At 39.3% G+C, this 23820-nt stretch overlaps 1 protein-coding gene across 1 annotated transcript in view; it reads right to left on the bottom strand.

Annotated features, from left to right (window-relative positions):
* Window positions 1-8422: 8422 nt before the first annotated feature.
* The window catches only part of NEURL1B (neuralized E3 ubiquitin protein ligase 1B), a 59044-nt gene continuing 43646 nt past the window's right edge, over window positions 8423-23820 (bottom strand). The window contains exons 2-5 of the mRNA XM_026696379.2: window positions 21910-22470; window positions 14715-15422; window positions 11734-11859; window positions 8423-9898 (exon numbers count right to left, since the gene is read on the bottom strand). Coding sequence (XP_026552164.1) covers window positions 9654-9898; window positions 11734-11859; window positions 14715-15422; window positions 21910-22470 — 1640 coding nt within the window. The 3' untranslated portion in view covers window positions 8423-9653. The remainder of the gene's footprint in view (window positions 9899-11733; window positions 11860-14714; window positions 15423-21909; window positions 22471-23820) is intronic.

Below are 23820 nucleotides of genomic sequence, written 5' to 3'. Positions count from 1 at the left end.
TTCCCCTTCACTAACTGGTACAACATGCTTTAATTTGGATCCCAGCACTGAACAGGGACTTGAACTTTAGGCGTGCCTATGCATGATCGTAATGTTATTGCCATTTACCCTCACTCTAATGATGGTCATTTCAACATAAAAATGCTGGTGGATTCTGTTCACAGGCCCAAGCTTCGTGTAGCATCCTTGTTGGCTCAGCTATTATACCATTTACATCTATGCAGCTGATCTGTTATACAGTTTTGTTCACTAGCTTCTCCTCAAGATACATTAGAATTGGAGTCATCTGAATGTGTGCTTGTTCTCCTATAAGTAGGAGAAATCTTTGTGATTAGAAAAATTAAGAGTGGCAGCTGAAGCAGATATCCCAAAGGTGCTTTTTCCAGAGGCAACTGGACTTTCCTGTTTTTTTCTTTTGAAGATAACAGATAACAGATCATCAGAGTTGGAAGGGACCTTGTAGGTCATCTAGTCCAACCCCCCGCCCAAGCGGGAGACCCTACACCATTTCTGACAAATGGCAGTCCATTCTCTTCTTGAAGGTCTCAAGTGATAGCGCTCCCACAACTTCTGAGGACAAGCTGTTCCATTAGTTGATTGTTCTCACTATCAGAAAGTTTCTCCTTGTTTCCAGGTTAAATCTCTCCTTGTTCAGTTTCCATCCATTAATCCTTATCTGGCCCACAGGTGCTTTAAGAAAATAGCTTGACCCTTTCCTCCCTGTGGCAGCCCCTCAAATATTGGAAGACCGCTATCATGTCTCCCCTGGTCTCTTCACTAGACTAGCCAAGCCCAGTTCCTGCAACCCTTCATTGTATGTTTTAGCCTCCAGTCCCCTAATCATCCTGATTGTTCTTCTCTGTACTTTTTCTAGAGTCTCAACATCTTTTTTATAATGTAGTAACCAAAATGGATGCAGTACTCTAGGTGTGGTCTTATTCTAGAGTGGTATTAGTACCTCACTTGATCTTGATTGTATCCCTCCGTTAGTGCAATTTAGGATTGAATTAGCTTTTTTGGGTGTTGTTTGTTTTGCTTCTCATCCAAGAAGCTTCTTCAGCTCAGACTGGATAGTGAGGAAGAAGCTTCAGAAAACTAAAGTTGAGAAACAAAACAAAACAAGGAAGTCCACCTTTCAATCACCTTTCAGACAACCATGACCTTGGTTGAGAATTTCTACAGACTTTTAACTGAACCAGATAAAGACTGATTTTTAAAAGTTTTTTTTTAGCTCTTTCTAAAAGTAGATGAATTGCATTAGTAGCATGACATTGGTAAAGGGTGCTTAATATTTATGGATGCTGCGTAATAAACACAGGCTTTCATTTTAAGACCGTGTTTCTCCAACAACACGCCCCCCCCCAATAGGAAGACCCAGCATGTTTTCTAGGCATAAAATGAAATTAAGCCCCTCTCCCCAAATTTAGGCCTAGTTTAAAACATGCGAAATTGGAGGGGAGGCAGGGGGAAACTTGCCATTAGGAGTGCCCTGCGGGCAGCTATGCCTCACCATCAGCCGCTCCTAACAGCCAATCATGGTGGAGCACGGAGCGCCCAGGCTGAGCTGCAGCTATCCCTCTCTTGCCAGCGCCGTCTCCAATAACAGCGGCAGCAGCAGTGGGAACCGTGGAAGCGTTTCAGCCATTTCTTGGGTGGGGGAGCCGCCTCCGTAACTTCTACGGTTCCCGCCGCTGCTGCCGCTATTATTGGAAATGGCACTGGCGAGAAAGGGAAAACTGCAGCTCGGCCTGGGCACTTGGAATGCAGGAACGGGCTGCGCACTGGGACTTTTTCAAACTTGCAGAGCCCGAGGCTGGAGCACCAAGGGTAGCAGCAGCAGAGACGCTCGCTCGGCTCTTCTCACGCCCACCCAGCCGCTCAGGATTAAACCAAAACGCAGCACGTGGCACTCCCAGGTACCTCAAAATCTTTTTTTCCCTGTTGTTATGGGGACGGGGGAAAAGCGGGAGCGACTCAGACACTGTTGTTGGAGACGGCACTGGTGCGCGGGGGGGAGGGAGAAATTAATTCACCCCTGAAAAGACATCCTAGCCGTTTTTTCGGGGCTCAAAAAAAAAAAAAAAAAAGGCCTGGCCTTATTTTGTGAGAAACACGGTAGATGAAACTATGCTAGTTGCATTTCTGCTGCTTCCATCTCTTTTTATTTGTTAAAAGCCTGAGTGTCGGGTTCCAGTTCCTATTTTTGGCTGCAACTATCCTTCTACGCCGTAACCAAGCAAATATGAAACATGATGCCTGGGCATGTAATTTATTCTGTTTTGTAATAGCTTAGTCACAACGATGTTGTTCAGAGTATTGTGCCTTCAAAAACTGCAGGAGGTGGGTGTGGTGGTTTGAGAAGGAAAGACACAAGAGACTCTGCCTGGCTAGTGAAACAAATACGAGTTCAGTAAAAGAACCTTGGGAATTGTCTACACTGCCCATGATAAGGAGGGAGGCAAAGAATCTAAGGGAGGCTACACAACGCTAACAACAAACCCCAAATTTCAGTTTTTAAGCTGCTGCTTCTAGCATTTTTCTGTTGTCCATTTTTTTCCTAATCAACTGAGCGCTAATCCATTAGTGATAGTAATTGACCAACCAGCTTATTGCTTATTGTGCGCTGAGTGCATGTGAGACTGGTCCAAAGTCATCCAATCGGCTTTCATTCTAAATGTGGGGCTAGAACTCACTGTCTTCCGATTTCTAACCTTAACCAGTAGATCAAACTGGCTCTGATACCAGCTGTCAAGCTACTTATAGCAAAATAGAGATGTAACAATTTAACTTTAAAGGAAATCTGGGACTTTGGGAGGCAAACACAGAGAAGCAAAAGACGATGGCTCCTACAAAACTAAACTGAACTTGACTTCTAATCACATCTTCTTAAAGAGTGGTAGAAGCTGTCTTTTTGTTTATGGCCACCTTTCATTTTATACAGGTAGTCCCTGACTTACAACCATTCGTTTAGTGTCTGCTCAAACTTACAACGGCATTGAAAAAAGTGACATGACCATGAAAAAAGTGACATTTCACTTTTATGACTGTTGCAGCATCATGCTGGTCATGCGATCAAAATTCAGACGCTTGGCGACTGAGATGTATTTATGACCGCGGCAGGGTCCCAGGGTCATGTGATCACCTCTTGTGACCTTCTGACAAACAAAATCAATGGTGGAGCCAGATTCACGTAACAACCATGCTATTAACCTTAACAACTGCAGCGGTTCCCTTAACACTTGTGGCAAGAAAAGTTGTAAAATGGGGTAAAATTCACTTAACAACTGTCTTGCTTAGAAATGGGTATTTTGGGCGCAATTATGATCATTAAGTTGAGAGCTACCTGTAGTTAATTCAGGGGTCCCCAAACTTGGCAACTTTAAGACTTGTGGACTTGAACTCCCAGAATTGGCTGGAGAATTGTGGGAGTTGAAGTCCGTAAGTCTTAAAGTTGCCAAGTTTGGAGACCTCTGAGTTAAATGAACAAAAAGAGTGGAACTTTCAACATGAAACATCATTGCAGAAAAATATGTATTTTCAAAATGAATGTATTTGTGGGTCACAGTTATAGTGGAAAGAAATTCAGCACAAATAGTCTTTAAAAAATAAAAAACAAACAGGGAGTATGCCCAATTCCTCAAAAGAGGATACAGGTTAGGTTAATCGTACAAACTCTTACATGCTCCTATCATATTCCAATGTTATTCCAATCAAGAAGATTTGCCTTTACTGACCCAAGAATGTGAAAAGTCGTGTCGCTTCCTCTGTGTGTAACAGCATCTTAATGGCCAACAAAGAACAGCTGCAACCACAGTTTACTTGAATGCTAGGATCAGATGTAAAGCAAAGTAACCGTTCAGTGCCCTCTGCTGTTTGTGAGATGCTGAATATTTTATCACAACCCTTGGCATAAAATAAGATCAAATGGTTTTTACAGTATCCTTATTTGCAGAAAGCTCCCTTTTCCAGGCCTGAATGTGGCAGGTTCAGAAGTGGTATTCAGCAGGTTCTGACCAGTTCTGGAGAACCGATAGCAGAAATTTTGAGCAGTTTGGAGAACCGGCAAATACCACCTCTGACTGGAGATTTTACAGTATCCTTCCCCTGCCACGTCCACAGAACTGGTAGTTAAAAAAAAATAGAATCCCATCACTGGGCAGGTTGCATGTACGAATACTTTCAAGGCAGAGATCCTAAGGGCAGTTTAAAAAAAAACACAAAATCTTCTAAGCTTTTGTACTTTGTACGAACATGTAAGACAAAGGGCCTCTGATAACACAAGGTATTTTACATTTTCTAAATGTAAAGCCTATGAATTGTATGGCCAAATTCTGGGAAATACCATGGGTGCAGTGGAATCATTGCAATGGCTGGACAAAACTCTTGCGTCCCTGTGTTCCTTAAGCCTCCTCTTGCTGGTCACAGTCACAAAGAGCCTCAAGGTAAACTTAACTTAAGAAGGGAAAGATAGCTTGACTCAAGAGGGATGGCAATTTTTCCATTACACTCCTGTTGCTCAATTCTACTCTTCATTAAGGATAGTAGCGATACATTTAAAAGACTATGCCAAATCCCTGGGGCCCAGTCCAGAGCTTTCAGTGTCTTGTCTAGCTACTTCTAAGCTCTGGACTTCTGCCAGAGTCACACATTGATCCTCCTCCTATTACTGGACACCCAAAGCTGTAGAGAAGATTCACAAGGCAACATTTTTTTTTCATAAACAGGTAAAATTTTATATTCATGTAAAACAGACCAAAATAATAAAAAATATATACACACACGCACTACAGATCACAGTACTAGAGAATATTAACATACAGAGAAGTGCAAACTTCCCTCCCCAATTAATTGGCTTTTAAAGTTTATTACAGAGATTAATCTGGCTTATTCGAAAATGTGAAATACAGCTCACATCATGTACTACAGATATATCAAGAAATTCTAGAAATCTGGAAACTTTTTTTAAAAGCTTTTTATACAAAGGGGAAAGAGAGTGCCAGCAAAAATTTAATGAAAACATACATTTGTCACTCCAATATCAAAAAGCATAATTATTGGTGAACACAGGAAAGTCTATAAAACTACCAGCCATTTGTGTTAAGATCTTTTTTTTCACCTCTCCATTTTAAAGTAGCATTAAAAAGGATAAAAAGTGCACACACACCCTTATAAGGCACGAACAGATTTTCAGAACCAATTAAAAAAAAAGGAACAAGCAATAGCGAAAACTAATTGCTAAGTAGCCTCCACTTCCTAAATGTTAAGTCAGCGTATGAGACTTCCTTCTGAAACTTCAGTAAGCAGAACTGTGTTTCCATTTAAGCTTATGACTACCTCTGAACCTCTGTCAGATGCTGCTTCATTTTTAAGATAAAGGCCCTTTCTCTGCCTTGACACCAAGCATTTTGCTTTTTGTAGTTATATTTTGTAGGCGTAAATTGCCAGGCCAGGAGGAAACATGTTCAACTTAGCTAGATCAGTTCCAGTGCAAAGGTTTAGGGCAAATGCTCAGGTAGATTTTATATTAAATGGCTGATGATTAAATAGACTCAAGTGACAGTTCTGAAAGAGATACTAGGAGGCTACGTGTTGCTGAGAACGTTAGTCTTGGAGGTTGTAAATAGCACCCAAGTGGGGAAAACATCCTTGCCACAATGTAGAGTTTTGTCCTGTTAATATACTCCAGCCCCTTGATGAGGTCTGATTTCTGAGAGTACCCCATAAGAGCAGCAAGAACAAAGGAAGTCTGTAATGTTCACTATTCTTCCTTGCAATCCTATTGCTGGTAGACATGCTAGAACTACACAATAGCACTGTAACGCTAAAAATCTGTAGTAACAATTAGGAATCTGCAAAAAATTCTGGATCTGAATAATCTCATACTGACCTTGTCTGAATCCACCACCTACCAAGTTCTCTTGGTGTGGAACTTGAGCATTCCAAATATTTTGGAAGAGTTTTGAGCTCATGACACTTCCAAAATGTTCAGATCAGCCAATTTGCATTCAAGAGAGGGTGTTTTGAATTTCAAATGTTTTGCACATCCTCAGGAGCAATCTGTAAAAGTTGTGATCACATTAATTTAGAAACTCTCTGAGAAAGAACTCTCTAATCAATGGTAGTGAAAAAGTAGCAAAAAGTCAAGGAAAATAATGCTGCTGATTTGAGCCAGAAAATTTTCTACACAAGTAAAAAGTTACAGTTCACAAAACCACTTCTAGCAAACAAGTATCTTAACTTGTGAAATTATCCTTGACCAAGCATTTAAACATACAATGAGATAAAGATTATAGAGAGGAGTTTCTTCCTCTCCAAGTCTAAATGCAGCTTCTATGGCAGGAAAGCAGACTATACAAACCATGTGTAAGCCCTCACGTTTTTCACTCCAGGATCACACTGTCATAAATGGGCAATGTAAGCTGAAATTACACTGGCATTTTTTAAAAAAATGAAAACCAATTTATTAATAGCAAAAGTGCTAAAATATTCATGCTAAAGCTCCATCCAAAAGTTTGAATCTGGTTATTCTTGGGTTATTATTATCATTCTTTATTCAGAATAATATTATTCCTTAGAAAGTTTTGCTGGTAATTGCTCAAGTCCATCATAATGCAGTCTCTTCTTAAACAGTAAAACAATCTCAATTGTTCTGACATCTATGGCTAGTAAACCTGCAATTAAAGTCAGCTATGGTCAAGTTGTTGTAAGAATCCAGAAACTACTGAAAGCGGTCTGTGAATAAAAGTGTAGTTGATGATTTTACAACTCATTATTTATTTCATCACAAAACTCGTTCTCAGCCTTTTTTTTTTCTAATAACTGATTGCACTGCAACGCTTCATTACTAAAGTTTACATGGTAGGTTGAATTCAAAATGCATTGCAATATTTACTGGAAGCTATCATGTACCACAAAATGTCAGAGAAAAAAATTCAATCAGAGCTTAGATGGGTTCCACCAATGCCATTGCTAGAAAGAAGAAATGAGTGCATATGGTATCCTTGCAATTTCATCAGCTCCTTTAGGTACAGGTATTACAGGAACAAATCATAAAAGAGTTTAAAAGCGGCCTTGGCTCCCATCAATTACATATCAGAATATAGTAATTGTCATAAAGGTGGTGCTTTATGGTAGATCAATTCTACTAGTCATTTTGCTGACTAAATGGATAGGCTGCAATTGGGGATTAATATGGCCAGAACCTCGAAAATCAGTGGGCAGGAGGCATCTCAGACCTCAGAGCTTGAGAAGGGAGGAGGGCCAGGGATGTCTTCAAGTTAGTCTTGACTCCTGGTGATTGTCTGAATTAATCTTTGCAGTTTTCTTGGCAAAATTTCAGAAGTGGTTTGCCACCACCTCCTTCCTAGGGCCGAGAGAGAGTGATTGGCCCAAGGTCACCCAGCTGGTTTTCTGCCTGAGGCAGAAAGGACCCTGAAGAAATAAGGGGAAGAGATGCTGCCTAAGTCAAATAAAAAAAGACTTCAACTGCATAATGGGCAGACAAACTAACGTATTAAGCTGTAAAAAGAGATGGCAAGTACTTTCGGACCTGCGAGATTCTGTTCAGGTAGCAATAAAATAGAATTAGCTTACAATAGGGTTCAATAAAGTAGAATTAGCTCGCCTGGTCTACTTCCTGTCTGAGGTACCCGGGAAAGTCATGTGTACAAGTAGTCCTTGACTTACAACCACAATTCCTATTGCTAAGCAAAACATTTGTTAAGTGCGTTTTACCTCATTTTACGACCTTTCATAAATTACCACAGTTGTTAAGTTATTAATATGGTTGTTAAGTGAATCTGGCTTTCCCACTGACTTTACTTGTCTGAAAGTCACAAAAGGTTTCCACAAGACTCCAGGCCACTGCAACCGTCATAAATATGTGTCAGTTGCCAAGCATCTGAATTTTGATCACATGACCTTGGAGATGGTGCAATGGTCATAAGAGTGAAAAATGATCATTAATGACTTTTTTCATTAACTTTGAATGGTCACTAAATGAACTGCTGTAAGCTGAGGATGACCTGTATTTTAACCACTACACCAAACATGTTCTGGTTAGCTCATCAGAAATTTAAATTTTCAAAGAGTGTTGAACCCTGGAGCCCTCCAGTACGGTGTACAGGATCGCTCTTTTAGAAAGGAGAATCCACATCTGGGCCTAATTTACTAATTCCCTGATTCTCTCCTTTCACATATTATTCAGGTTATAATTCAGCACTAACCAAATTTCATTAGTCTTTTGAGCACGTCTAATAATAGCTTGAAAACTCCTTTTCCCGCAAACAGTGCCAAATAAAAAAGCTTTTCAATTTCAGTAAGATGCCTCCATTGTGGAACAGCAGACCATTTCCTGGGGTGGAAGATATGAGTTTGACATTGCTATATACTTTGTTGACAAAACCTCTGGAGAGAAATGAAGGAAGATATCAATCAACTGTATTTATAAATTATAAAAATTATAAAAGAAAACACTGGAAGCTTGAAATTCTACATAACCCATTAGCCACTTTTGTCTGCAACTTAATTAAAAGCATATCTTCATGTGTTACACCTTACAGATGCTGGGCTAATAACTATTCACAGCCTCTATCATAAGCTGGTGGATCACATATAATAAGTCAGGACTGGTTGCTTATTCCAAGTGATCTGAATTCATACAACATGCTAAGTCAAAATCAAACTAACAACATGACACTGTACTGCTTCTTCTGCCTGCAGGGGCCTACTGCTTTTCACACAACTCTCCAGATCAGAAAGCACTTGTTAATTGCTCACTAGAAAGGCTGGAAGTATCAAGTCACACAGAGGTGAAAAATCAAATCCCGAGAGAACCTTTATAGCTCTCTGTGTGTGCCACTCTCTCCCAAGATGCCTTGTTTTTGATTTCATAAACTGAGCCACAACTTCTTACATTTGGAGAAAAAAAATGAGTAGTCCACGTTGTAAACCAAAAATAAAAACCTAATAAACTTAGATTTAGGAAAATATCGCTGCTCTTACACACTTGATTGGGAGTAACTGATTACTTAGACCATCCCTATTCATGATCTTGACTTATGAATAATATGAAAAATACTTTGAAATTAGCAAACTAGGTAATAGAACATTTGTGACCTGTTATTCCTGCAACCCAAATTTACTCTCATTTGAACTCTTATTTGAACTGGCTTACAAATCAAACTAATGTTTTGCATTCCTAGACATAGCAGGAAAGAATCCCAAATGTTTAAACTGGTCTAGTGACTTCTCATTTATCCCACTCAAGATAGGTCAGCTGCATATTTGAGTGAAAACAACGCACAAGATCTTTTTGGTTTTTTTTTTAAAGAATCAACACGGCAATTGTATTAGGACTCCTCTTCCCCAGCGCTCCACCCTTACCCATCGGAGCAGCATCTTTCCAAAACTCTTCCCACTCTGCAGCTGTATACTTTCAGCCTCTTACAAAGACAGAGTGTTTCCCAGTTCACTTAAATTTTCCCTGATTTGTTTCTACTGGTCAAAACATGGAAATACAGACAAGAGTCACTCAGCAACCACTGACCAGCACAATACCCATAAAGCAGGGACAGTAAGGTATGGCAATTGCTAACAACATTCTTCATCCTGCTCCTCATTAATCACGCCCTGAGGGGTGGGCTGAGGTCAGGTTAAGGACGGTAGATTTTGATAATGTCTTTAATGACCCGTCGGCAGATTGGACAGCAGGCATTGAGCTGTTTCTTCAGTTTAAGACCACAGGTGTTGCACAGGCACATGTGTCCACAGGTATAGATCACCACATCCACTTCGTTGTCAAAACAAACTGTGCATTCCCCATTCTTGCTGCTTGCGGGCTCTGGAGGTGAGAACACAGGAGACACTGGAGGACTCAGAGGAGAACTTGGAGCAGTCACTATATGGGATGGGAAACAAAGGAACTGTGGTTAGAAAACTCATCTCCTTTTCTACAAGTCAGGCTAAAAAGGAGTAGTTCAAACCATTTTTCTAATGAGAAAAAGAACCTTTGTAAAGTAAAAATTAAAGAGGGAAAAAAGACAGGAAAAAAAAGTTATGTCATTATATTGGAAGTGAAATCGGACTGCTGGGCAGAGAAGACAAACATCAGCCAGGCATTGGAAACAGTTGGCCAGATGAAAGTGCATTAGAACAAGTAGAAAATGAATTTTATAAAGCAATGTAGACCTGCTTTCATTGACAAATGTTGGCATCTTCTAAAGAACGTTTTATTTGCGTGCCAAAGACGTGCATGTCAGGAATGGAATATGTGGTGGTGAATAATTACATAGCATGAATGCTTGTCATCTTGAGGGGGGGCATGTGCAATTTTTAACTATTGTTTAGTTCATTATTTGTAATGATGTGTTGTTATAATAGTTGTACCAGCCTTTTATTAAGGGTATCTACTTCTGGTACCTAAAAATGCTTCCCAATTGAACATCCTTCTGGTGCAGAGGAGGAGGAGGAGGAGGAGGAAGGAGGAAGGAGGAAGGAGGAAGGAGGAGGAGGAGAAGGAGAAGGAGAAGGAGAAGGAGAAGAAGAAGAAGAAGAAGAAGAAGAAGAAGAAGAAGAAGAAGAAGAAGAAGAAGAAGAAGAAGAAGAAGAAGAAGAAGAAGAAGAAGAAGAAGAAGAAGAAGAAGAAGAAGAAGAAGAAGAAGAAGAAGAAGAAGAAGAAGAAGAAGAAAGTCTTGTAATACAATTGTGGCTGGGAAGATGCAGATTTTGCATTTTATGCATCTATTTGGACATTCATACAGATTTTAATAGTGCAGTCACTTTGAATTCTTAAGTTTAGATGGATAATAGGATAGTAGCAAACAAAATACCCTACATTCATTCCCCACATGACTTCATTTTTCTGGTTGGGAATCGCCTTTTCTGATGATCCAAACTATGAGCTAAAGTCTCAGTCATATTTATAAAACAAGTTCTTGTTGACTGTATGCATATTTTGACAAGCACATTCTTAAATAAGATGAATATATTGGAGAAAACCATACTGATGGTACCACAACCATACTGATGGTACAACAATTTTAAAGGAGTGAAAATAATCTTCCTCCAACCTAATAACTGTAGGACAGAAAATGCAATGGAAGAAATAATCTCTCTCCCACCACCATCATTTTCTCTACCTCCCCTACATTTCTTTACAACTAGATTAGTAACTGAGAGGAAGATGGAATCTCATCTGTATGAATCCCTTCATGCAGTAACCATCAGTGCACTGGGAAACTAAGTACATGTATGTTTGCTCTCTCTTTCTGAGGATCAGTCAATATTCAGGAAACCAATGAACTATCATAGTATGTGAAGAACAAGTGTGTCCTGGTGAAATATAATATTTACATTTGACTGATTTTGCCATTCACTTTTATTTTCCACCAAGAAATTCTCTAGCACTAGTTTTGACAGATTGAGATTTTCCACTTAGTTACTCATCCCTTAAATCCTGTTCCTTAGCTCTGTCAATTCATTTCAGCTTTATTGGGCTTTTGTTGCTGCTTTTATAAAAGATTTGTGCACAACCTAAAGACATCCAATGGGGCACTTAAAAGCAACCTCAGGAAATTTAATGTTCCTTCCTCTCAACAAAAAGTATGCTATGCTTAGCACAGTTCAGCAGACCTTCTTTCAAACAACTCAGCCCACACAGCTTGGTTTATACTGTATTTATTAGGGTATCGAATGTAAATATTTCAAATGCAGAGGTCAGCAAATGATCCTTACCGAGGGATGACTCAGAAGCCGATGAAGACCGGTTCACGCTGAATGCCATATCCGAATCACTGTCATATTGTGAGCCTCCAGGGGATCCTGAGGGGGAGGTGGTGACAGGGCTAGATTGTACGGTGCCTGAAAGGAAAAACTTCAGTCAGCTGCACAAGTTGGGTTGGAATCTCTCAGGAACAAGTGCTAGGTTTGAGTTCAATCTAGGAACAGGAGAACAACTTCTATTTCAGCTTCAGAACAGTCTTACACAAATAATGGTGTCTAACTACATTGTATTATTTTTTAGAAGGTTTGATTGTTTAAGATAATGAGCATTCTCTACTCTAAAACAAGATTCATTTTCATGAAGGAAGGCAAATATCAGTGTCTTAGGATAATGTTGCAGGGTCCAATCTGAGTTGATCACCAGGACCAGAGGTTTGTCTTCTGAACTTTTCAGTAGAGAGAAATTCCCTGAAGATGGGCTCCAGCATCAGTCCGAAAGCTCAGAAGACAAAATATTTGGTGATCAAAAATCATATCATATTTGAATGATTAAAAACAATTGGGTGGTTGTTTAAAAAAAAACTCTACAATGGCATCACCTCTGGATGAACTGAATAAACTGAAAATTGAATTTAAAAAATATAAAGAAGAGGAACAAGAAGGGAAGGGCTCCTTTGGTTCCATTTTTCAATTCTTAGAAATGGTGATTGGTGTCTACAAGAAACAACAAGAAAAGACTGCACAACAAGAAGATTGGGACAAAGAAGAAGCCATTTTTAATGAACAAGTAATTCTATCTGGGGAAAAGGGAAAGGGGGAAAGAGAATGGAGAATCTAAGACCTAAAAAAACAGCCAAAAAAGGGAAAAATAATGTGAAAAGGGGATATAATGTTGGAAAGCAACAGAAAAGGGGAATACAGAAGAGGGAAATGGAGGTGGAGAGACAGGGGGGTAAAAAGGGGAGAGAGAAGAAAGGGGAGAAGGAAGGGAAGAAAAGTTACAAAGGTCTGGAGCAAGATGTAAAAAAACAGGATTTATTCAAAGATAATGGGTGAAAATTTAACTGAAAAAGGGATTCTGTAAAGGTTCATAAGATTGTATTGTTATATTTGTAATAGAAATAATGTTAGAAAATTGGAAACAACATATTTTTAAAAAGTGGAATAAAATAGTTAGTGTAATTTAGTGAAACTTTTGTGAACAAAATAAATGAAATGAAATAAATGAGACAATTGAACTAGGAAGGAATGGGAATATTTTAACTACTCAACGTTTTATAAAATATAAGTGAAGTGGGAGGGAAGTAATTATGGAAAGTTTATAAGTATTTCCATAGAAGTATGATACTTATTTGAAAAGTAATGTGTAAAATGTTCAAGATTTAAATGAATATTAATATTAATGATAGAATTGAATTGGTATGGATTGTTGTTTTAATTATGTTATATAATTATAATTTTTTTCACTTTTTAAAATACATTGTAAAGTTTTAGAATATACCAAGCAGAATCCGAATGGAAGTTATGTATTATATTAGGAGTTATAATTTTAGGGGAAAGATATAAAGGCATCATATTCCAATCAGTGATTACAGGGGAAATTTTGCTTAATGAGAAAAGATAATAGACAGCTGAAACAGGACAGACAAAGAATATAAGTATGATGATTTGAATTGAGATGAAATAAATAAAATAAAATTAAGAAAGTTGAAAGAGGAGAGATAGAAAATGTAGAATGGTAATAAGATATGGAATGGAATATAAAAATGAGCATGAATTTGAATTTGTGTCTGCATGAAGAGATGTAACCTGGGATCAGGCTGCTTTCAAAAAAGATGTTATATGTTTTTATGTTCTATGTTTTGTCTGTTTATGTTTGTTTTTAAAAATCAATAAAATTTTCAAAAAAAATATCTTTGGTGATCAATCCAGATTAGATCCTGCAAGGTTCACTTTCCTCCTAGCCTTTCCCCCCGCCCCCAGGCTCTGGACTATATTCACGTAGCAATATTGAACCAGGAGAGATCCAAATTTTCTTTCTAAAATGAAATGGATATTTAATCTAGCACACTCTGATGCAAGGGAAATATTTCGCCATTCTTCTAAAATGGCGTTCTGTTGTGTCCTGCTAAACAGATGCATTATTAAAATGTGGCCTCCTCACCTCACTAATAAGGATACATATAAAGAAGAAGCATACTAGCCATTATAGCTAAGAAGACCCTCCTGTTTCACTACCTGATACTAGAAACAATAAAGAACAGGGTAGACCTCATGTTCCATGCTTAAGCACCTAATTCTCCTTTTTTGAGAAGAAAATGCTGATTAAGTAATCCCATGGTTGATTACCTATGGCAGTTCTTTCTACACTAGTAAATCCTACTCCAGAATCTGTTATTTTCCAGCTGTTAAACAATCCCTTCAGTTGCACTAAATGGCTTGAAAGTCCTAGCAGTGGTGCTAGAGAGCAATGCTAGGACTATCACAGATGCTTGCTGGCTTCTTCTGTTCTTGTACTCTGGTCAGATTCCTTCTTTTCTGCCTGAACCTAATTCAGCGGACTCCAAGAAGTGGCAACTAGCGCAGGCCATTTAGCTTCAGTTTATACAAAGGAGTTAAAAATACATACTTGACAAATAAAAGACAGACAAAACAGTTGGATCTGTCTTTTGACTCAGGTATAACAGAATAACAGAGTTGGAAGGGACCTCTTCTAATCCAGCCCTCCTGCTCAAGCAGGAAACCCTATACGATTTCAGGCAAGTGACTGTCCAGTCTTTTCTTAAAAACCTCTAGTGTTGGAGCACCCAAAAGATACAAATTCATACTTTAATCATCCTCATGAAACTTTAGTATAAAACGTTTAGCCATTTGGCTGTTGCAAGCTAAAAAGAAAAGAGGACTTCTTCAAATAGCTGTAAGGGTTTTCATTGTTTCACTAGCACTTCCTTTATATTATTTTGATCATTGACTTTGAGGCTATCCTTACTTACCTAATATTTTTAGCTGATTGATTACACCATGGATTGAGAAGAAAACCCACAGTGATTGTGAGGTATCAACACACATCAGCATCCCACGGCTCATCCCATTGATTCCATGATGCACTTCTCCATTTGGCAAAAGCACAAAGTTGAGGATGTCACCATTGTTGAGGACTGGGAAACCTCGGCAAACCACCCAGTACTCCTTGCGATCCAGAAGAAAATCTGGGTCTGCTGGGAGCTCATTTGTCCGTAAAGTACCAGGATCACAGGAAGTGATACCAAATGTGAGGGCCCCATAATATGGCAAGCCCAAGTGTCCCACTTCCACAAACAAGCTTTCACCGATGTGCAAAGGTCGGTCAGAAAACACCAAGGTCCTGTTGCTTTCCTGCCAGTTGGTGCAGGCAGACATACGATCCTGAGAAAAGTTAATATCAGGCCCATGAGTAGGGTGGAAATGAAGATCTGTGTCTAGAAAGGCAGGCACAATTTGGCCAAGCTGTCTCCTGCTTGGGCAGCAGGGGATTGTATGGTTATCTGTGGGAAGCCCAGGCATACGGCTCAAATTCAGATTTGCAATTTTGGCAACCACTTGATTGTTCTCCAGCTCATTGTTGTTAAAATTGGCCGAATCGTGGTTGCTCTGAGGAAGGCAAGTGCTGAGTCGTGCATTGCTCAGACGGGTGGAGGTCATGGTCTCAGCAAACATGGTATCTGTAAAGTGAAGCCAAGATTACAGATAAGTTACAAATGGTGTTCCATTCAGACTATTGTTTTGAGCTCTGTTATGATTAATTTGTTTTACTTTAGCGCATTTTGACTAGGTTATTAATAGTTTCAGCTCTATTTTTATCACACACAAACGTCAGCAGTATTTTATACCAGTCTTTCTGAGTTTTCAGTGTTTCAGTGTAAACCAGTTTTTGCTAATGGTTAAGGTTGCAGTCTGGAAACTGGAAACCCCTGAATTCTAATCTGATTTTAGCCATGAAAGCCAGCTGGGAGACTTTGAGCCAGTTACTCTCTCTGGGCCCACCTCATCTCACAGGGTAGTTGTTGTGGGGAAAAGAGGAGGAGGAAGTAATATTAACTATATTCACCACCTTGAGTTGTTTATTAAAAATAATAAGGGCAGAATGTAAATTAAAAAGAAAAAACAAAGTGGAATTGAAGATGGAAGCATAGAATTTAAAAATCACTAGACTTGGGGTCTGATGTTTTAGTGAAATTATTTTTTAAAATTTGCACTTGTTATCTTTATATTTTCTACTTTAACTATTATTGTCCATTGCCTAGAGACTCCTTTGGTGAGATGGGCAGCTATATAAATTTGATAAACAAAGAAAAAAATGAATCAAAATAACTTGTAGTTCAAACATACTGGGAGGCTGAGGATCATACGTTAACTACCCTTGCATTAAATTAAAACCCAGTAAGTCAATTTAGTAATAATTTCCCAATTTATTCAAGTAGTTCAGTATATTCTTAGCATTCTCTCCAGGAGTCGTTGCACCTTGCAGCTGCTTCTTTTTCAGCCATAAAAAAGAGCGTATCAGGAGAGAAGTCCATTCCTGCGTTCTTCTGATCTCCCTCCCTCAAACTTGCATTTAAAGAAACCAAACACCTTCCCTATCTTCCTCTGCCTTTGTCCTGGCCCCTCTAATTCACTAAAGAGGGGAAAAAAAACATTTAATCACCTTACAGATCATAAATAATATATTTGGTAATACATTGAACATTAAAGCAACAGTTGTGACCTTCAAGCACACGAGATTCTTTGTTATTGACATGCCATATGAGCAAGCAAGAGACTCTCCCAGAGCTACTCACATCTGATAACTTCAGATGTCAAGAAAAAAAGATGCTTCTCATCCAAAAGCAATAAAACTGGAAGCAGGCTGCCCCACAGTAAGCCATTCTTCTCACTCTAAGCGTCACTGCTCAGAAAGAGGGCAGAGGCACATTGAAATTGTGCAATAATCTGCCAAAGGCTTAGGGTGTCTTCTAGAACTACAAAGCAGAAGACACAGTGCAGCATTTCCGTCCCCTTTCAACTTTTTTCTTTCTCTTTCATTAGTGGTCAGAAAAATGTTGCAAGACACTTCTGGAAAGAGGGCAGCTACAAAATGCAAGACTACAACTTCTGGTTCTCTTGTCCAATTCCATTTTTTTCTTAGATGAGGCACAATGAAAGCCTTGTCTGGAAGCCTGCTCAGCTCTCTAATTTTAGGCCACTCTATGCATAGTATTCCACTGAAATCATAGCACAATTTGTGGAAATAATATGGAGAATGCATGAGTCCTACTGGTGGATGACCTAAACCGGAGATAGGATGGGGTGGTGCTGACTCTTGATTTTTCGGCGGCTTTGGATACAATCAACCATGGTATCCTCCTGAACTTGCTAAAGGGAAAGGAGGACACTGAGTTACTGTGTTTTCTTCCTTTTTCTGCATCTGGTTCCAATTAGTAATAGTTTGAGGGAAGAAGTTGAACCTAAAGCTTTCGATTTGTGAGGTGCCTCAAAGCTCAGTGATTTAGTTCCTCCTGGTCCAGAATGCAATAGCATTCTGCACAAGCAGTGATGGGAAAGTCTTGCTGTGGCACTGGTATGTGAGCTATACTGGTTACCAATTGGCTTCTGGGGCAATTCAAAATGGTGATGTAGACATCACCTACAAAGTCCTAAGTACATATGACCTAGCTATTGAGAACCGTCTGGCTCTTATAACATCTACCTGTTCTGAGCTGGGACAGGCTTGGCTTGCTTCAAGTTTTTTTTGATTAAACAATGATCTAGTGAGACCCATAAAGTGAACCTTCTCTACTGCACTTGCCCTTTGGAATAGCTTCCTCCTAGAGCTATCTCGCTGGTCCCAGCTAGCTGGCCTTCAAGTGTCCTTCATTACATGCTACATAGAATCAGGATATGCTAGATCAAGTATATTACCATCATTTCATGCCAATATTTATTCCTTCTTTTTAATACAACTCCAAAGAGTGGAGAAAGAATGAAATGTTTTTTTTCAATTTCTATTCCTTTTACAAAAAGCATTGGAATATAAGATGAAGTCTGGAAAATAAAGTCACTCTGATCTGATATTCTTTTGAATTGCTCAAAGCTTGATGCTGTGTTGTTACTTGGTAAATGTATGGCTCTTGAAGAAATTGACAGGACATTGTGATTGTTACTCCAGTGATCTCTTTATTAGGTCCATGAATCTGCTGATTGGTAAAATCTTCCCAAATTGTGATATACCTTGGATCCATGTAGTGGTAAATTCATCTTTAAGAAAGGGGTAAGGATCCTTCTCTTTTGGGTAAAGTTATTGAGATCATCAGACTGCAAGTAGTCCTTAATTTATTGCTGGTCACTTAGCAACCATTCAGAGTTAGGGTAGGTCTCCATAGGACTACTTACAGGCCAGATTCAAAGTTATGACAGTCATTTGCAGTGGCCCATATTTATGGCCATTTACAAAGTCTTATGGTCACAATATCACACTTTATGCTGGGGGTTTTTTGGGACGGAATTTACTTCTGATTTCCGGCAAAAAATGTTCATTCTAGACGAAGGATTCATTTAACAGCTGCTGCAAGGAATTTGTAAAATCAGTTGCTTTCACATGGCGATCTGCTTAACAACCACCATGACTTACAGAAAGAATCTGGAAAGAATTTATTATCTGTACTTGTTTCAGTGAGATTCAAGCTGGGGATAATATGGAGGCAGCACTGATCACGCTGGTTGATGATTTTTGACAGAACTGGGATGATGGAAAAGTGATTATCATGGTTCTTCTTGATCTCTCATTATCTTTCAATAGAACCAGTCATGGTAAATGTTTAAATTAGATATGGGGTTTGGGAACATAATGTTGTGATGGCTCTTTTTAATAGCCATTTTTTCTCAATGTTGATAGATGGGGAGAGATTCAGCCCTAAGATCGTGGTTTGCAAAGTGCCTCAGGGTTTGTTGTTCTAGTAGTTTATCTGTTTAACATCCACATGAAACTGTTGGATAAGTCATATAATGATCTGGGGTCAGATATTATCAGTATACAGTATTTGGTACCTATGGCCAGGAAGGCTTCACACGGATTCATCTGATTGAGGAAGCAAATCCACCCTTTCCTGGAAGAGGCATTCCTTCTCATAGTCACTCATGTCTTGGTCATCTTGAATGTAGATTATTGCAATGAATTCTACATGGGGCTGCCCTTGAAGACCACTTGGAAGCAGCAAGTGACCCAAAACGAGCAACATGAGCAGTTATGGGATATTTATGGGTGTAGAGCGCCACAAAAATGGTCTTGAGGAGAATATTCAAAAGCCATCACAGAAACTAGTGCATAAGTATTCCCTGCACTCTGGAAAAGAGATAGTAGGTTGGCTCTTCAATGACTCAATGGGGTATATCTTATATTAATAGAACATAGCTATTCTTGTGACATTGGTGCTCTATTCTGATGTACTTCATAGGGTTGACATGTAAAGCCTCTGCTATGTGAGTAAATAGATTAGGTTTCTGCATTCAATTTAAGATACAGGCCATTACCTATAAAACTTAATGACAAATGCATTGTCTCTCTCTCTCCTATTATTCTTGCCTAGCCACAAATTTCTGACATGCTTATTATCTGGTGGGACTTCAGAAACATGTCTTCTCTGTTGGGCACCAGAACTGTATTGCTGTGGTGGTTCAATACCTCAGTCTTTCAAGATTTATACGGAAAAAAATTCTTTTTGCCAAATTCTGAGATAGGTTGGACTGTGTCTATCAGATGTGGAATTCCTGTATTGGTTAATGTATGTCTGTTCTACCCTATTATGCCTTCTGTTATAATTGTGTTGTGTTGTGCTGTGCTATACTGCATCTTAACACTGACAAGAGTCAGTGTTGGGTTGGAAGGCCTCAGAAATCAAACCAATAGAGGCAGGTTTTAAAAAACTGATTTTTTAAAAGTGGCCTTTGCTTTTTATGGATGTGTGTTTAAACCATAATCTGACAAGTCCCATCAATGTATTCATTATATCATTTATAGAACATCACATAACATTACCCTGAAGCTAAATTATCCTCTGCAATCATGTCTATAATAGCAGGAAGGGACTCTTTTCTTATAGAGCTGCAGAGAGATGCAGTAAACACCAAAAAGGTAAAACAGGGTGACTGGCAGCAGCTTTAGTCAGATAACCCATATTACACCAGAGGCATGTTCTGAGAGTAGTTGCAGTCTGCATCACAAGCATGAACTGAAAATCACGCTTCCTAATTTTCTGTAAACATATCCTAACAGACTTGCCTGAAAAGACAAAAGTAGGAACTGTATTTCTAGATGGGATGAGTGAAATCATTTCCCCTCCCACATCCTAAACTCTGTAGAAATTGGTGTTAAATCAAGGGAATTAAGTCCATGACTACATGAGATAAGAATCACAAAAGAAGTGGGGTGAAGGAGAACAAAACTTTCAATCTCTCAGATAGAAAATCACAATCCTGTTGTCCATGCTGGAGTTTCAGATAGACAGAAAAGTGGTGTTTCTTTTCCACCGAGGTGCAGATCTTACTTAAAAAGCATGATAGGTTTGGAATGTAATGTGAGACTCATAAGTAGCCTTTAAAGGAGATAACAGATGTAAAGCCTACACTGCAGAAGAAAGAAGAGGATAGTCCTTCCTTGGACCAAGATGCATACAGCTAGCATCCTAGGAAGTCAAAGGATGAACGAACGAAACTTTCTTTCATGTACATGGCCTTCACAGTCACTGGTATACACGATTCCAAAAGCTAAAGCCTAATTGAAACTAAGAACAAAAATTTGCAACCTTATCAGGAAATAGACACATGTTATGAAGGGATAATAGAAGCATTAAACCTTTGCCCGCATATATTTATTACTGCATAATTTAGTTAAAATCCAAATTGGTCATATTAGAGAACACAAAGACAGATTTCCATAGGACTTTTTAAAAGAATATTTATTAGCTTATATCCTGCCTCTTCCTCTGGAGTTCAATACTTCCTTTGAGAAACCAACTTCTCACATGCTAACTTTGTATTAGTGTGCAGCTGCTGTTACATGCATGCTCAGGAGATCATAGCAATGAAGGCTTCCTACACTCAACTCGCTGAGCTTCCATGAAGGCTGGACTGCTAAATGTCATCTACACTTCCAGGCTAAGATAGCCTGATGAACGAGATATTTGGGGTCTTTCCAGTCTCTTAATGATGGCTCCATTTCTGGTCATCTGATTGAGCAAGAAGAGGGTGGCTTAGAACAATGGAGTCACCAACGTTCTGTAGTACAGGCCAATAACCACTTCTTGAGGGATACCATAGCGACTTTTGGATGAGCATTTTTCTCCATAGTCCCTTGTTAGAACCTGCCCAGTTTTCAGCATTTCTTTTGTTAGCTTTGTTAGCAGCTTCGAATATTATCCAATTCTGTTCTAATGGGAAGACAAGGAGAGTCTGCCTTTTTTTCCCCAACATTGTCTTCAGATTAAAAAAAACCTCAAAAGGTTAATTTTGCTTGGAAAATAATCAACCTCTTAAGAATTTTGCAAGGCTTTCTTCTATGGAATGAAAGTGAATACGTTTAGGTTGCATTCACAACATATTCAATCAGGTCAGTTAAAAGCCTGGAACTACTTCTTAACTACCTCACTCTAAAGTTTGCTAATTATAATTTTGCTTAATTTTTGTGGTTTAATATTGGATGAATCCAGGCCATCTCTTTCGTTTATGGTCAATGTTAATCTAGGAAAAGGATGATTTTTTTTTAAATGTGTTGGGTAAACAATATTTCAGCACAGTGAAAGAATTGGGTGACCGAATGAAAATGAAAATCGGCACCGGCAGTTTACATTTTAAACAGCTTCACTTAAAAATGCCTTTTTTCAAGAGGCTAACTGAGGGAATAAGATTGTTCATATGTGACCAAAGGTCAGTTCAAGAAACTACTGCATATGACATTGGAACCATAAATGGAATATGTCCTACTTTTTTTCCCAATAATATTTGCTGATACTTCTAGCTTCCTACTTCAATCAAAATATAAATGACAAAGGGTGGTGGGGGGAGAAAAACAATCTGCAGCAATTTTATTTCAAAGTTCAGAACTTCAACTTGGCTTCCTAGGCAGCATATAACAGTTCCTGTGTTTTTTTTTAAGACTAGCATCTAGAATACACCTACCTAGTATTTGCACTTCATGAGTGATTCCATAGACATCTATCAGCGCCCAGAGAGGACCAGAGACTTTGACGCCACAGTGAAACAGAACTGGCTCTTCATCATTAATGCTATAGAAAACTCTCCCGTGGCGATCAACCCAGAATGCCAGGACATTGTCTCTTAATGCAAACCTCTCGGGCAGAGCTTTAGCCCAGAAGCCTGGTCGGGTTACCAGGTCTGGACAGGCATATTTTGGAATGTCACCGGCACTCATCTGTGATGGATCATGAGTCGTGAAGCCAAACCGCAACGCTCCACTCCAGCCATGGTGTACAGATACCAGCTTCAGACGCACTTTCTCATAGAGGTGAATAGGACGATTAGTGAATGTGATGCCATTGCAGAAACTGTTCCTTCGGATGGCCTTCCGAGAATGGGTGTCCAGGCGGATGTTTTTTCCTTTGGCCTGGAAGTGGAATCGTGGAGGCTCAGTAATGGTGAGGACAGATCTCCTCTCATGGTTACCGTTGGGCAAGGTGTAATAAGGCCTGTGGGATATAGGACGAGCTTGATGACTGGTGTCTGCAAAAAGAGGATGGAAAAAAATCAGTTATTTAGATGTGTCTCATAAAAACCATTCTAAGATTGGCTGTAACCCTCTGTTTGGTGGGATTTGCAAGCTCTGTGCTTCGGTAACAAGAAATTAAATAAATAAAAGTGGTTATCATCTTATTTCTTATATTTGCAAAGATTCTTTATATTTTGGCATTTTTTTTCTAAGTTAGAAAGGCTACCTTTCGAGACCAATATGTAACTTAAATCAGAATTATAATGGTGTTAACTAACTTTTGCTATTGGATTAGCAGAAGTTAGTGACGGTATAATTGATGAGCAGCAGTGGTGGGATTCAAAAATTTTTACTACCGGTTCTGTGGGCATGGCGTGGCATGGCTTGGTGGGTGTGGCAGGGGAAGGATACTGTAAAATCTCCACTCTTGAGGCAAGGTAACTACAAAATCCCATTCTCTCCCCACCTCTCTATCCTGCTTTCCAGCTCCATTCTCCTGTGCAGGGCAACAAAAGAAGACCCAGCCAATCAGCTGGGATTCAGCAGGCAGAGAATAGATGGGGGCGGGGCCAGTCAGGGTGGTATTTGCCGGTTCTCCAAACTACTCAAAATTTCCGCTACCAGTTCTCCAGAATTGGTCAGAACCTGCTGAATACCACCTCTGATGAGCAGCAATCCCCAACCACTGGCAGTGGTGGAGGAAGCAGTGGTGGCGGCAGGGGGGAGCGGAGTGTTTCGCATGTGCGCCTGCCACTTGCACAAATGGACCTGTGTATGCTTGCGCAGCCTGGTTCCACGGACCGCTATCAGTCTGCAAACCGGGAGTTGGGGATTCTTGCTATATAGCATTTAAAAAGACACTGGTTAAGCAACTTTTCTGGTTTTGCAATAACTATAGGAAGTTGATTTGCTGAACAATTGTTTCTAGATTATGAAATATTTGAGGCAGTTGCTAAATAACCACCAACCAACACTTCGGTCTTCAGAAGTCAAGGATATCTTTAGTTCTGGGTGCAAAGATTTTCTGTGTGCTACCCAAAAGGAGCCTTGTCTGATTTAAGAGAGGAAGAAAGAAATGTGAAAGAAAGTTACCATGCACATTACGTGCCATTCTTTTTAATGACCCTCCCCTGCCAGCAAAAACCATGGCTGGACCATGCTCTTTGAAGTGCTTTGAACCACTAAGGTTATTTTCAACCTACATATTCCAAAGCAGAAAGGAAATTTGGTAATTCTGAAACAATGGAACATGCTATTCTGTTTCAAGGGAATTTTTTTTCATCACAGAAGTATTCATCTCCTTCAGGATATCACGTCTATCATTTAAGTTGGAAGAATTAGACCACATATATTAACATTTAGGG

Source organism: Pseudonaja textilis, chromosome 2 (assembly GCF_049901715.1).
Source record: "Pseudonaja textilis isolate UNSWEBS1 chromosome 2, rPseTex1.2, whole genome shotgun sequence".
NCBI classification, from domain to species: domain Eukaryota; kingdom Metazoa; phylum Chordata; class Lepidosauria; order Squamata; family Elapidae; genus Pseudonaja; species Pseudonaja textilis.
The sequence above is the reverse complement of the archived record's forward strand: the minus strand, read 5'-3'. Positions and strand labels throughout refer to the sequence as shown.